The 13,785-nt window shown below is 33.8% G+C and overlaps 1 protein-coding gene across 25 annotated transcripts in view; it reads left to right on the forward strand.

Annotated features, from left to right (window-relative positions):
* NCOR1 (nuclear receptor corepressor 1) overlaps positions 1 to 13,785 on the forward strand; it is a gene marked incomplete at its 3' end in the record, with an annotated part of 194,618 nt that overhangs the window by 68,375 nt on the left and 112,458 nt on the right. For all 25 annotated transcript variants that reach the window (XR_014000470.1, XR_014000471.1, XM_081161018.1 and 22 more), the window contains exon 6: positions 7,021 to 7,134. Coding sequence is in view for 23 of the 25 variants with exons in the window: in XM_081161018.1 (XP_081017144.1) it covers positions 7,021 to 7,134 (114 nt within the window). The remainder of the gene's footprint in view (positions 1 to 7,020; positions 7,135 to 13,785) is intronic.

The raw sequence follows: 13,785 nt of genomic DNA on the forward strand, positions 1-13,785 counted from the left end.
CGATTCCCGGTCAGGGCACATGCTCCAGTTGCGGGCTCGATCCCCAGTCAGGGGCGTGCAGGAGGCAGCCGATCAATGACTCTTCCATCATTGATGTTTCTATCTCTCTATCTCCCTCTCATGTCCTCTCTCTGAAATCAATAAAGATATATTTAAAAAAATATTTTTTCTTCCATCTCATATAACTTTTAGGATTACATTCTTTGGTTCTCCAAAACATCTTTCTGGAATTTTCATTGGAATTACATAGAATCTTTGTAGATCAGTTCAGGGAGAATGATATACTTGTAATATTGACTCTTCTAATCCATGAATATGGTATATCTGTCTATTTATTTAGGAGGTCTTTCATGTTTTATTGCTTTCTGTCCATAAGTATTTTATATGCCTTGTGTTAGATTTAACTCTAGGCACTTTATATTTTTGATGCTATTTTTAATACTTTTTAACTGTCATAGTTGATTTTTATACTACTGATTGACATCCTCCCTAAATTATCCTTCTAATGTTAATTATATGTAGGTTCTTTTGGGCTTTCTATGTAGGTAATAATCATCAATAATTATAAAAGAGTACAGTTTTGTTTCTTTCCACTTCTTAAACCTTTTCCTTATTTTTAAATTGCTTCATTTCTCTGGTTAAGCCCACAATACAATATTATTTGCATTCTTTTCTGCTTTTAAAGGACTTCCCTTTACTTTTTACTACTGATTATGACATCGGCTTTTGTAGATATCCTTCGTTAGATTGGGAAAGCCCCTTCTATTCTTCATCAGTTTTAATCATTAAGATATGTTCAATAACCTTTTTGTGCATAACTTTAATGATCAGATAATTTTTCTCCTTGAATATATTAATATCATGAGCTACGTTAAGTATTTTTCTAGTGTTAAATCTGTGGATTTCTAGGTTTAACCTAACTTATTTATGATATATTATCTATTATTTGTAAATTGCAGGATTTGCTTTGACAGTATTTATCTTGAAATTTTAGTATCTTATATGTGAGAGCAAGATCAGCCTGTATTATTATTTTCTTATAAGGTTCTTGTTTATGTCATTGCATTTTCTTTCTTTTTTTGTGTGTTTCTGTTTTCGTTCAGTTACAGTTTTGTATTAGTTTGAGATGTACAACAGAGTGGTTAGATAATTATATAGTTTACAAAGTGTCCCCCTGTTATTATCAGTATGCAGCTAGTGCCGTACATAGTTATCACAATATTGTTGACTTTACATTTCCATGGCTATTTTATAACTACCAATCTGTGCCTCTCAATCCTTTCACCTTTTTCACCCAGTCAGTCCCCTAACCTCTCTCCCTTCTGGCAACCATCAGTCTGTTCTCTGTATCTATGAGTTTTTGTTTTGTTTGTTCCTTTATATTGTTCTTTAGATTCTACATATAAGTAAAATCATATAGTATTTGTCTTTTTCTGACTGACTTATTTCACTTAGCATAATACACTCTAGGTCTGTTGTCAGAACATTTCTAAACTCTGAAATAATTTTAGCAAGATTGTAATTGTTCTTTGAGTGTTTGGTAGAACTTGTTAAAATCAGAGCTGGGTCTCTTGGGTATTTTTTTGTGTATGTGTGAAGATTTTTAAAAACAGTGATTCAACGTTTTAATAAAAATTCAGTCCTGTTTCTTCTGGAGATAATTTTCCCCCTCATATTTTGGAATATAATTTTATCTTCTATATCATAAGATTCTGCTTCTTTTTTTTTTTCCTTTGGTTTTTTTCTGCTCCTTATAACTTTTTAATACATTACTTATTTTAGCTCTTTTTTTCCTCTCCCTATGCACTACTTTAACTTCATTCAACAAGATATAATTTGTAATACTTTTTATTATCCCTATGGTTTCTTTTTTGATCCCTGTATTAATTTTTTCTTGACTATTTTTAGTTATTTGATTTTAACTTTATTGTGACCAGAGAGTGTAGTCTCTAATACACCACACTCTCCATTCACAATAAAGTTAGAAATTTTTGTGTTCTTGAATTTAAGTCTAGTACAATGGTCAGTTTTTATAAAAATACTGTGATCGTACTTGAGAAGAATGTATAACTTGTTTCATTTTTGTTTGCAACTTATCAGTTAGCATTATGGTTTTGGATTTGTCCATTTTCCTAATAGTTCTCTTTTTTTTAATTGAGGTATAATTGACATACAACCTTATATTAATTTCAAGTGTACAACATAATCATTCAGTATTTGTTTTTATTATGAAATGATTACCACAATAAGTCTAGTTAACATACATCACCATACGTAGTTACAGATCTTTTTCCCTTGTGATGAGAACTTCTAAGATCTACACTCTTAACTTTTAAATATGCAATTTAGTATTATTAACTGTTTTCTCCATGCTGCACATTATATCCCCATTACTTATTTATTTTAGAATTGGAAGTTTGTATCCTATGACTCTCTTCACCTATTTGCCTGCCCACCCACGTTTGGCAACCGCCAGTCTGATCTCTATATCTAAAAGTTGGGTTTTGTTATTGTTTTTGTATTTTAATTTTCACATATGAGTAATATTATATGGTATTTGTCTTTCTTTGTCTCACTTATTTCACTTAGCATAATGCCCTCAGGGTCCATCCATGTTGTCACAGACAGTAAGATATCCTTTTTTTATGGCTGAATAATATGCCTATATATATATATAACATTTCCTTTATTCATTTATCCATCAGCAGACACTTAGTTTGTTTCCATATCTTGGCTATTTTAAGTGATGCTGCAGTGAACATGGGGATGCAAATATCTTTTTGAGTTAGTGTTTCTGTTTTCTTTGCAGAAATACTCAGAAATGGAATTGCTTGATCACGTAGTTCTATTTTGAATTTTTTGAGCAATCTCCATGCTGTTTCCATAGTTATTGTACTGATTTACATTCCCACCAATAAGGGTTCATTTTTCTCCACATCCTTACCCACACTTACTATGTTTTTATACTAGCCATTTTAACAGGTATGTGGTGATATCTCTTGGTTTTGATTTGCGTTTCCCTCTTGATTAATGTTGAGAATCTTTTTCTGTACCTGTTGGTCATCTGTATATCTTCTTTGGGATAATGGCTATATAGATCCTCTGCCTATTTTTTAATTGGATTTTTTTTCTCTGTTGAGTTGTGTGACTTCTTTATGTATTGTGGATAGTAACTCCTTATTAGATATATGATTTGCTTATATTTTCTTTCTGTTCTCAATTTTCATTCTCTGTATTTTGAGGGTCTTATTTTAGGTGTGTACATGTTTATAATTGTTATTTCCCTGGTCAGCGAAACCAATGCTTTCTACCGTAAAATCTTTTTTTCCTGATAGTGATGTAATTATAATTAGATCAGCTTTTGGCTGATACTAGTTAGCTTATCTTTTTCCTTCCCATTCTGTGCTCTTATATTTAAGGTGTATCTGTTATAAAGGTATATAACTGGATTTTGTTTTATATATAGCCTGGCAACCTGTCTTTCCACAGCATAATTTAGTTCTTTTAAACTGATAATGATGATTGGTAATATCTCAAGTATTTTAAACGATTTTATTCTATCAATTTGTCCTGTGGTTTTTTTTGTGGTTTGTGTGTGTGTGTGTGTGTGTGTGTGTGTGTGTGTGTGTGTGTGTTTTATGCTGATGTTGGTATTTTTGTTTTTTTCAGTCCTTATTGTGAATTGAGTTTTGGTCTTATTTCATTGTCTCCTTTCCCACTAGTTTGGATTGTATTTTTTTGCTTATAGTTGTTCCCCAGAAAATTTAATTCATTTTAATTTTTTTACCCTCAGAAAATTCTAACAGCTTATTTAATTTGAATCCTAAAACTAATTAGTATCTTAGCCATGTTCTTGAGTAGTAAGAAGGCATAGAACTTCATTTCTTTCTTTCTTCCCAATGTTTATGCGTTTGTTGTCATATATTTTAGTTCTTTCTTTTTTATAAACCGCCTAAGACATTTGTGTTAATTCATGTTATCCATATAGTTGTCATCTTAGTCGCTCATCAGCCCTTCTTGCAATGCAGATCTTCCAGTTGGAGATACAAGCTTGGGCTTGAAGAACATCCTTAGAATTTCCATTAGTGAGGATTTATTGGCAAATTCAGTATTTGTTTATCACTTAAATGTTATCTTTTATTTATGCCTGTTTATTGAAAGATATCTTTAATATGTGGTTATTTTCTTTCAGCGTACTGTGTTCTGGCTTTCATTGTTAAGATATCAGCCCTTAATATAATTTGTATTCTTTTGTGGATAGTCTGAATTTTTTCTTTGGCTGCTTTTTAATACCTTTCCCTTTGGGTGGTGGTGTTTTTACTATGATGTGTTTAGGAGTGGGTCTACTATTTTTTTAATCCAGTTTGAGGCTCATTGGGTTTCCTCTCTGTGTTAGAATTTTTCATCACACAGAGGAAACCCAATAGTTCTGGAAAACCATTATTTTTTTTACTAAACCCTTTTCTACAGTTTCTTTGTCATCTCCTCTGAAGTTCCTATTAGATATAATATCACTCTTGTCTTCCATGTGTCTTAATTCCTTTTCTTTTCCATGTTTTTGCTTCTTTGGGCTTCATTGTGGGCATTAAAAAAAAATGTTTTAATTGATTTCAGAGAGAGGAAGGGAGAGAGAGAGAAACATCAATGATGAGAGAGCCATTGATTGGCTGTCTCTGGCACGCCCCCTGCCAGGGATCTAGCCCATAACCCAGGTATGTGCCCTGACCGGAAATTGAACCTGGATCTCCTGGATCAGTGCTCAGCCGCTGAGCCACGCTGGCTGGACGACTGTGGGCACTTCTTAAATTTCTGTTTTTCAGTATGCATTTCTCTCTTCAGTTATATTTAATCTATCAAATATACTTTTAGTTTCAATAATTATGTTTTTATCACTAGAATTTCTATCTGGCTCATTTTAAAATCTGCTTGGTCATTTATAAAATATTCCCTTGATTTTAAAAAATATGTTGAGTGTTTTTTTATTTATTGAATCGTATTAAATTTATAATAATATGCCTGACGATTATTTTAAGTTTTGTGGGTCTGATTCTGCTGAGTTGGTCTTGCTTTTGTTTTTTCACTTGTAAAGTGGTAATAATACTACTATTAATACTGGCTAAATCGTGATTGTTTATGAGTTGAGATAATGTAATGAATATGTGGCACATATAAATGCTCAATGACATGTAACCACTTACAATAGTTAAAAATAATGAAATATATTGTAGGATCATCAGGAGAGGTACAATAACTATAGTCATTTTAAGAAATATCAAAGATAACTAGTAAATAAATATACTGTAGATGGATACAAACATTGTTAATGTTGTGTGCGCATATTCATATGTTTATACATTTTCAATAAAAATTCCAACTAAATTTAATTTTAAATTTTTGCAAAATTATTGTAAAGTTAATGTGAAAAAACAAATAGGTGAGGAAAATTTGTATTTTTGTTTGTTTGTTTTTAACCTTTCTGTTACAATGATTTTGTCCCAGGGCTACTTAGGTACTAAAAACAAAATGTGATTTCCTGAAGCTTGTTTATTCCTTTCTCTACACCCACTTAACAGAGATCCTAAAAGAAGGCTCTCTGGGCAAAGGAAAGAAAGGGAGTGGTTGAAGAACTTAACTCCCATTAAGATGATCTCACAGCGCCAGACACCTGTCCTTTGGTTATAGACAGCAGACCGCAAGAGTACTTTCAGTTTCAAAGTGGAAGCGGACCTCAAAGCTTCTCAGTGGGAGTTTTATCCTTTCATTTGGGCCTGGTCTCACTTCTATCTTAATAGGAGCCCTAACTGTTAGTCTTAGTATGGATAATGTTTTGTTCTGGGCTTTTAGTAGACTTGACATCTTTACCTGATGTCTTTTTTTTATCATCTTAGGCAGTGAACTTATATTCATGCAGCTATTTGTTGAGCATTTACTAGGTATCACTGGTTTAGGTGTTGGGGAAAAAAGCAGTGAACCCAGCAGACCAAGTCCTGCTTAGTTCAGGAATAATTGTAGATAATAGGATTATAGTAAATGAACATTTTTAGTTGGAATGTGTTTTTGAGTCATCCAGTCCTCTCAAAAAGCTATGTGATCATTAGGATTAATAGTAGGTTTATGTTCTTGCTCAAGACTCGAAAGGGTCCTAGAATCACACCACTTATAAAGGGTGACCCTAAAGCTCAAACCTGGGCAGAGTAATGCAGATAGCTTTCTGCTTTGTAATTGCACACTCCAGCAGTCCATATTCTTGTGGTTTTGCCAGTGCCTCTTGACTATAAAATACAAAGTTTGGTGGGGTTGGGGGTGGGGTGGGGCATTTTGCTATGCTAAGTTAAGGATTAATTCTGTTGTTTTTTGGGGAGGGTGGTTGGATAATCCTCACTCAAGGGTATTTTTTCCATTGAATTTTAGAGACAGTGGAAGGAAGGGAGGGCGGTGGGGAGAGAGAAACATTGATGTGAGAGAGACAAATCTACCGTTTGCCTCCTGAATGTGCCCCAATGGGGGCTGGGGATCGAACCTGCAACCCAGATACATGCCCTTGACTGGGAATCGAACTCAAGACCTCTGATGCACAGGCCGACTCTCCAGTCACTGAGCCACACTGGCCAGGGCAAGAATTAATTCTTAAATGCAGTTCTTCCATGCTCTCTCTCCCCACCAGATATTAATACATGCTGTGTATCTATAATATAAAAGTGTTTTTCTAGTGCTACAAAAGATCATTGTGATAGAGGTTTATGGGGTATCTTTATGTTTAGTTTCTCTTACTACTTTATTTATAAGAATTAAAATATAAAAGGATTTATCTAATGGTGATTTATTTTGTTTAGTTATTCATCAAAATAAATCTAATTGAATTTGTTAGAGCCCTTGGGTCTATTAGACACTAGTCGATTAAATGATTACCCTATAGAATCAGCACAGCATTGCTCAGTAGCATGTGTTATCTCCGGTGATTAATTACTGGTGGGGGTGACATGCAGCAGATGCCTGACTCTTCTTTTCTGGGTCTCTTAGCAACAGCTCGAAGAAGAAGCAGCTAAACCTCCTGAGCCTGAGAAGCCTGTGTCTCCTCCTCCTGTGGAACAGAAACACCGCAGTATTGTTCAAATTATTTATGATGAGAATCGGGTAAGCTCATGCCATTTCTGATGGCACAAGCCCTTGAAACCATTTCACTGTGCCTTTTCTAAGTTATCAGTGTGTTCTGTAGTGATGTTAATGTATTAAAACCTGGTTTCTGTTATAATTTTTAATGTTCTTAAACTTTGATTGACTGAGCTTGGTGTATTTTCCTTAAAGATGGAAGAAAAGTTGACAGTTGTGTCTTCAGTTATTTAATATTTTATTTACATGTTATATTGTATAAATATTATTTAATGAGAGCATAGTTTTATCAGCTGAGTCTCTCTCCTATTATATAAATACTGGCAAACAAGTTTGTACCAAATAATACATAACAGCCCTCCTGTAGTTTTTTACTTTATAGGACATTTAGTGCCAAACACGGATAGCATTCTAGTAGGGGTGGGTCCCTATATGTGGAAAGGACTTACATTATCACCTGCACAATTAATAGCTGGGCTGTGGTTTGAATCTTAGTTATAAAGTTTGAGGCCATTGACCTTTAGGTAGACTTTGTTTTTTTTAGGTTTATTAAAATAATTTTTTTATACTATTAATTAAAAGTGTCTGTGGATTTAGGAAAGCCAGGCCTCAATTCTGTGAATTATTTTGTGATGTCAAAGTTAGTTTTTGGCCAGAATCAAGCCCGGAACAAGCAGTTAAAAGGAAAATGATTTCATCTTAATATAGACAAAACTTTCCAACAGAGCTGTTTAATAGTGGGCTTCCAGAAGTCCTCAGTCCAAATATGAATAACATGCTTTAAGCACTGTGCGAGAGAATATGCTGGTTAGCTAATGCTGGTCATAAGGTAGAAGTTGGGATTGTTGTTTCAGTTTGCTTCTTTGTGAGTGGAGCAGTACATCTTACAGGCAGCTTATAACTTTATAATACCCCAGATCCTAATGGAAATTGGCCTTAAGAAAAGCAGCTGTGAGTTAGTCATTAAATAAAAATTTATAGGAATGATCTTGGACTCATATACATACATGTGTTCTTATGGATAACTGAAGTCATCAGATATGTAATACTGAAAATAATTAGAAGTGTCATGGCAGGTAATATGGGCAATTAATATTATTTTCTTGGCTGAGTTCAAAATTAGTCCAATTTATTGAATGAACAGAGCCATGTACATGAGGATCTATCCAATGAGGGTGAAAGACAGTGGGATAGGCTCATGGCATGCCTAGAGGGGCAGTGCTCTGTAGTCATGCAGGGATGTGGCACAGGTTGACTCATAGTTCATTATTTAAGAGAAGCCAGGAACATGGAGTTTTATGTGAAATTTCCTGCTTTTTAATAAAACACTCTGTAGAACAATAAAACTTTGTGGACTAATGGGCTTCATGGCCACGTTGTGACTTCAGGGATAAAGTAAAGAGATATTAGAGCCAATAACAATAGAAAATAATCTTATAAAATAAAATGTTGAGTTCTTTCATAGTAGGAGTTAATTTTCAAGTAAATTGAATTGAATGATATTCATTAGTTGATTGAATTTCTTAATTAGCCTTGTCTTACCACCCTGATAAACAGTTCCAACATTACTGAGTTCTGTGACATCCTAATGTGAGGAATGATAGATAATTTAATTTGTGTTTAATTTTTGTATATGTTTTCATTAATTACTATAGTAAATGTTTGTTGATGCCCATCAACAAAACTTAAAATGTGTAGACCTCTATTTTCCATTTTAAAATCTGCATATTGTTTGTTGCACAGCCTGTGAAGAATAGAACAACCAAACTTGACATCTGTGTTGGTATTACAATTACAGTGAAGTTTATTTTCAACTCACCGTGCTGTAGGAATAATCTTTTCAAAAACATATTTTTGTATACCCTTCTAGTTGTCTGCTGTGGTTGTACTTGTACAGACATAGAATTGTAGCAGAGGTTCCTGGAGGGGAAGCGGTGAGAGCACTGCTATGTACAGGCTTTCTCACTACTAACTTCTCACCATGCTGCTTCTAGAGCTTTCTGTAAGGAGGGACTTTATCTGTTTTGACTCCATAGACAAGGAGAGAGCACATATCCACCTCTTGTTCCTTGTTTGGTAGCAGTCTACACTGGTTGGGAAGTAAGCCAGATGTGGCTTAAGAGATAGGGGCCATTATCTTGTGTAAGGCATCTTTCTTTTATTAGAAAGTTAGTGGGAGAAAGAAAACTCCGTAAAAATGACTATTAACTTTAAAATTCGCTTCCTGAGAGAAAAAGTGCCTTGCATCGTATTTAAACCTCAGACTAAGATTTATTTAGTTTCTAAACACTCCTCTCCTGGACTATTTTTAATGGTTCAATATGGGTTCCAAAAATATTTATAAATTCTCTAATTTCCGAATTATAATACACACAGAAGATGGGGGGGCGGGGTATGGACTGTAGTTTTCAAAATCATCTTGTTTATATTTTGATTGAAGGGTGTTTAAGTTAATGTGACACCAAAAGAAAGAAAGGGATTGACAGTAGAGTATACTTATTGTCAGCAGCCTCTGGTAACCTAGGCCAATGCCCTAGGAATTAGATCTATTTCACTCTCTTTGCCACTGTAGATGTAGATTTAGCTAATCAGTGAAGAGCAGCATCAGTTCTACCTCCTAAAATTTGGTCTAATCAACTGCTCTTCTCTTCCTTTTTTGGCAGTAGCTTAATATGAGCCCTAATCTCTCACATAGATAGTGAATTTCCTTCCTTTAGTCTTTTTTGTTGTTGTTAATCCTCACCTGAGGATATTTTTTTTCATTGATTTTTCAGAGAGACTAGAAGAGAGGGAGGGAGAGAATGAGAGTGAGAGTGAGAGTGAGAGAGAGAGAGAGAAAGAGAGAGAGAGAGAGAGAGATACATCAGCTGGTTACCTCTCGCATGTACTCAGACTTGGGTTGCGGAGCAAATCTGCAACCAAGGTACGTCCCCTTGACCAGGAATCGAACCCATGACCCTTCAGTGCACAGGCTGAAGCTCTAACCATTGAGTCACACCAACCAGGGCCTTCCTTTAGTCTTCTTTCCTTCTAATCCAACCTTTTTATTTGTCCCATGATGTGATTCTCCAAATAAAACCTTTTGATGATATCCCATTTTCTACAGAATAGCCCAAACTTTTTATCAGTGCTTCATGCCTACCTTCCTGGCCCTTGGCCTGTCACTCCTTTCTTAGAGATACCCTGCCAGAACAGGCTTTGAATGTTTCCTTGAAGTTGTTAGTATCTTTACCCCATTATGTTGCCTGTGACTTCAGGTGTTCCTGTGTTTTGTCTTTTTTGTCTGTTTCTTTTCTATCCATTGCACTTGTCCTTCAAGACCCAGCTTAAGTAATCATTTTCTTTACGAAGCCTTTCAAGACCCCTTCTCTTCCTACTCCAGGAAGAGCAGTCTTATTCATTGTTTTCTTAGGGTGTAGCAAGTGTCCAGAATATACTCAACATATATTTGAAGTATTAATTACTTTTGTCTATAGACTTAGGATAAAAATTATAATACGGAAATGTGAGGGTTTTAAATTAAAATTTTTCTGTTAAACTATTGATAGGTTAATCTGTTCTTAGCAATTAAGCAACAGGAAATAAAATATTTAATAAAATTTTGCAAAACTTAAGTATACTAGTAAATATTTGCCATAAGATAATTTTGCTCCCTTGTCTTTCAGTATTACTTAGGTACAATTCCACTTAGCCTGCCTGTTCTTGGTATAGACTCTAATGTAGAGTGCCTTGAGAAAGCAAATTTTAAAACTGGTGAGTGTTGGGTCTAGAGAGAGTAATTTGTAGGTGCTAGATATTTCCAAATTTATCATCTGTAATGATAATGTGAATGTTATTTAATATGCACCTAAAACTAATAAATTTGAATTTTGTTATAATTACATTTTGGCTTCTTGATATTAATAGTTCCCAGATAATATTTTGATGGTCATAACTTGGCAGAGGAGTGGAGGCTACTGGCATATAGTTGGCTAGAGGCCAGACATACTGCCAAATATTCTACAGTGCGTAGGACAGCCCTCACAACAAGGAGATATCTGGCCCAAAATGTTAATAGTACCAAGGTTAACAAATCCTGTGTTAAAAACTATCTATAGAAATAGGATTTGCTAATGCAAATTTAATGGATATATTTATAGTTTTGTATTTGATATTTTTGATATGTTTATTTCTCATCTTTGTTACCTTTTAAGTTTCTTGGAGTTTGGAAAGTTTATTACACTATTTTGTGCTTCCTAAGATGGTTAAACATATTTTTTTCACATAATATATACTAAAAAAATATTTGACTGACTGTGATTGATAAATGAGATGGAAAGGGGAATGTTTATTTTAAGGGAACATCTTTCTTTACGCTTGAGAAGTACTGATTGCTCTCCATTTCCGTTTGCATATCATATCAAAAGTCCTGGAGAGTTTCCTAGCCAAGATGCAGTGAGGTGGGGTCTGCAGCAGGCAATGGGCCATTGTTACTAATGAGACTGCTGGGAGCAAGGGGAGATTTGAGAACCACTGAGACATTTGCTATCATATAATTCTAGTTTAAATATATTCAGTATTGAATTTTGTTATATTTCACTTGTCTTTTAAAGGACGATTTCTGTTAGATAGCACTTATTTTATTTTTGAAAATAGCATGTAAAAAAATATATATTATCCAACATTTATTTACTACTGAACACTTGAGTAATTCAGACTAGTTGTTTCCTCTATTGTTAGGGTTATTGCTAAAGTTTTCTTGTAACTAGAAAGTAAGCTTATTATAAGCTGTTCTTCAAAGAAATCAATTTGGCTTACCACAGTAAAGATTGACAACTTTGTGGTGTTTTAATTATTAAAATTTCATTAAAGACATTATGAGTTGAAGTATTTAGAATGTTTGAGGGATTCATTCTTTCTTTTTTTTTTTTTTACTTTATCACTTTGTCTTGATTTCAAACACCATAATATCTAGCAAAAAAACACCTTATGGCCATTTCTGAGCTTGGTTTTACACAGAAATCCCTGGAAAATATGCTTTTCTGCAAGGGAATAGTTCAGTTGAGGTTGACATCTGTAACTAAGAGTAATTTTAATTTGAGATTTACATACTATGCTCTCATTTTTATAAATGCAGTTAAGCAAAAAACATATTTTATTCCTACAGGATTAACAAACAAACTGCTTTTCTTATCTAGTAGTTCATTGCATTTGAACAGAGGGTACAAAAGTAAAACTAATGTCTTAAAATATAATAGATATGTGTTCTTGGCTGGTGTAGTTTGAAGGACTTGTGATATTAACTTGGGCTAAGCCTAGATGGGAAGCAACACTATTTGTTGGTAATGAGTCAATACTCTAGCTCATTTACCATACTAAATAGTATATATTCTGGTATAGGGGATAGAGAAATACTTACTTTACAGGCTGAAGTTATTTAAAAAAAATTATTATCTACAGCTTGACATGTGATTTTATTTCATAAAGACAATATGTCACTATTTGAATTTTGCATGAAATACTAACTAGACCAGGGAATAGCATGGTATAATTTAAATTCTGCCTTGGTAGGCAATAGATATAACTAAACTGGCATGAAAGATAAACAGCCCCCCATACAAACCTAGTACAGTTCAGGTATAGTTTTGAATTAGATAAGCTAGTACTAATTTTTTTGTTTTGTTTTTCACTTTGTCTAGTTCCTTATGAACTACATTACTGTTCAGTTATCAGTTATATTTATTAGTCGGTCATTTCAATACATATTAGCTTTGTTGCTTATGGTTAACTTTATATGGCCCTTAATGATGTAGCCCTTTTGAAGCTTTTCTGGACATGAGCAGACTTCTTTCCCCAAGAGTTGTTAGATTGTCATTTATAGGTGATGGTAATCAAGTTACCTGGGGTTTAAATAATTGCTGAATGATTTTGATACCATATTGCATATTAACTAAACATATATTTCTAATAATTGTTCTGGTAAAGAATATTTTAAGATCACTATGATTCACCTGTCATTGTTGGCATATATTGGATGCAGCATAAATCACACACAAATAGAAACACTGCTGGGATTACATGTATACCTTGATTAGTACGTTAATGCCTGAGGCAGGGGGCCAGTGCAGAGTAGAAGGGGTCAATATGGAATAAAAGGAGACATGTGTAATGCTTTCAACAATAAAGTTAAATTGAAAAAAAGAAAATACTTGCAACTATAATACAACCTCTGGAAGATAACATTAAATTACTCCTAATGAGTGATTTAAAATTTGACTACTTTTATAACAGTAACAATTAGAAAAAGATATATTGTCCAAGCATTTTTCAAAAAATTAATGAGGCAATAAGAGCTATGCAAAGCAAGTAATCACTTGTTAATTGATCTGTTATTAGGATTATATTAAACCTGGAATAATATATTTGTTTCCAGATTTCTTTAAAATGGACAAGGTAGTCACACTCTTCTCGAAAAATCTTTAGTCTGTTGCTTAGGTAACTACTTAGCCATTTATTACGATAGGGAGAGGAGTTGACAGATCATTAGTGAAATAAATATATGATCTCTATGAACTCATACCTATCTACATGTACTAACTGTCTTGTGATGTGAGAATACATCACAGCCCTCCAAAGTATTTTATGGGAAGAGCGTTATACTGGGGAAAATAAATGCAAAGAAATATTACCACCCTG

The sequence above is a fragment of the Miniopterus schreibersii genome (genome assembly GCF_964146895.1).
Source record: "Miniopterus schreibersii genome assembly, chromosome: 16".
Lineage (NCBI taxonomy): Eukaryota > Metazoa > Chordata > Mammalia > Chiroptera > Miniopteridae > Miniopterus > Miniopterus schreibersii.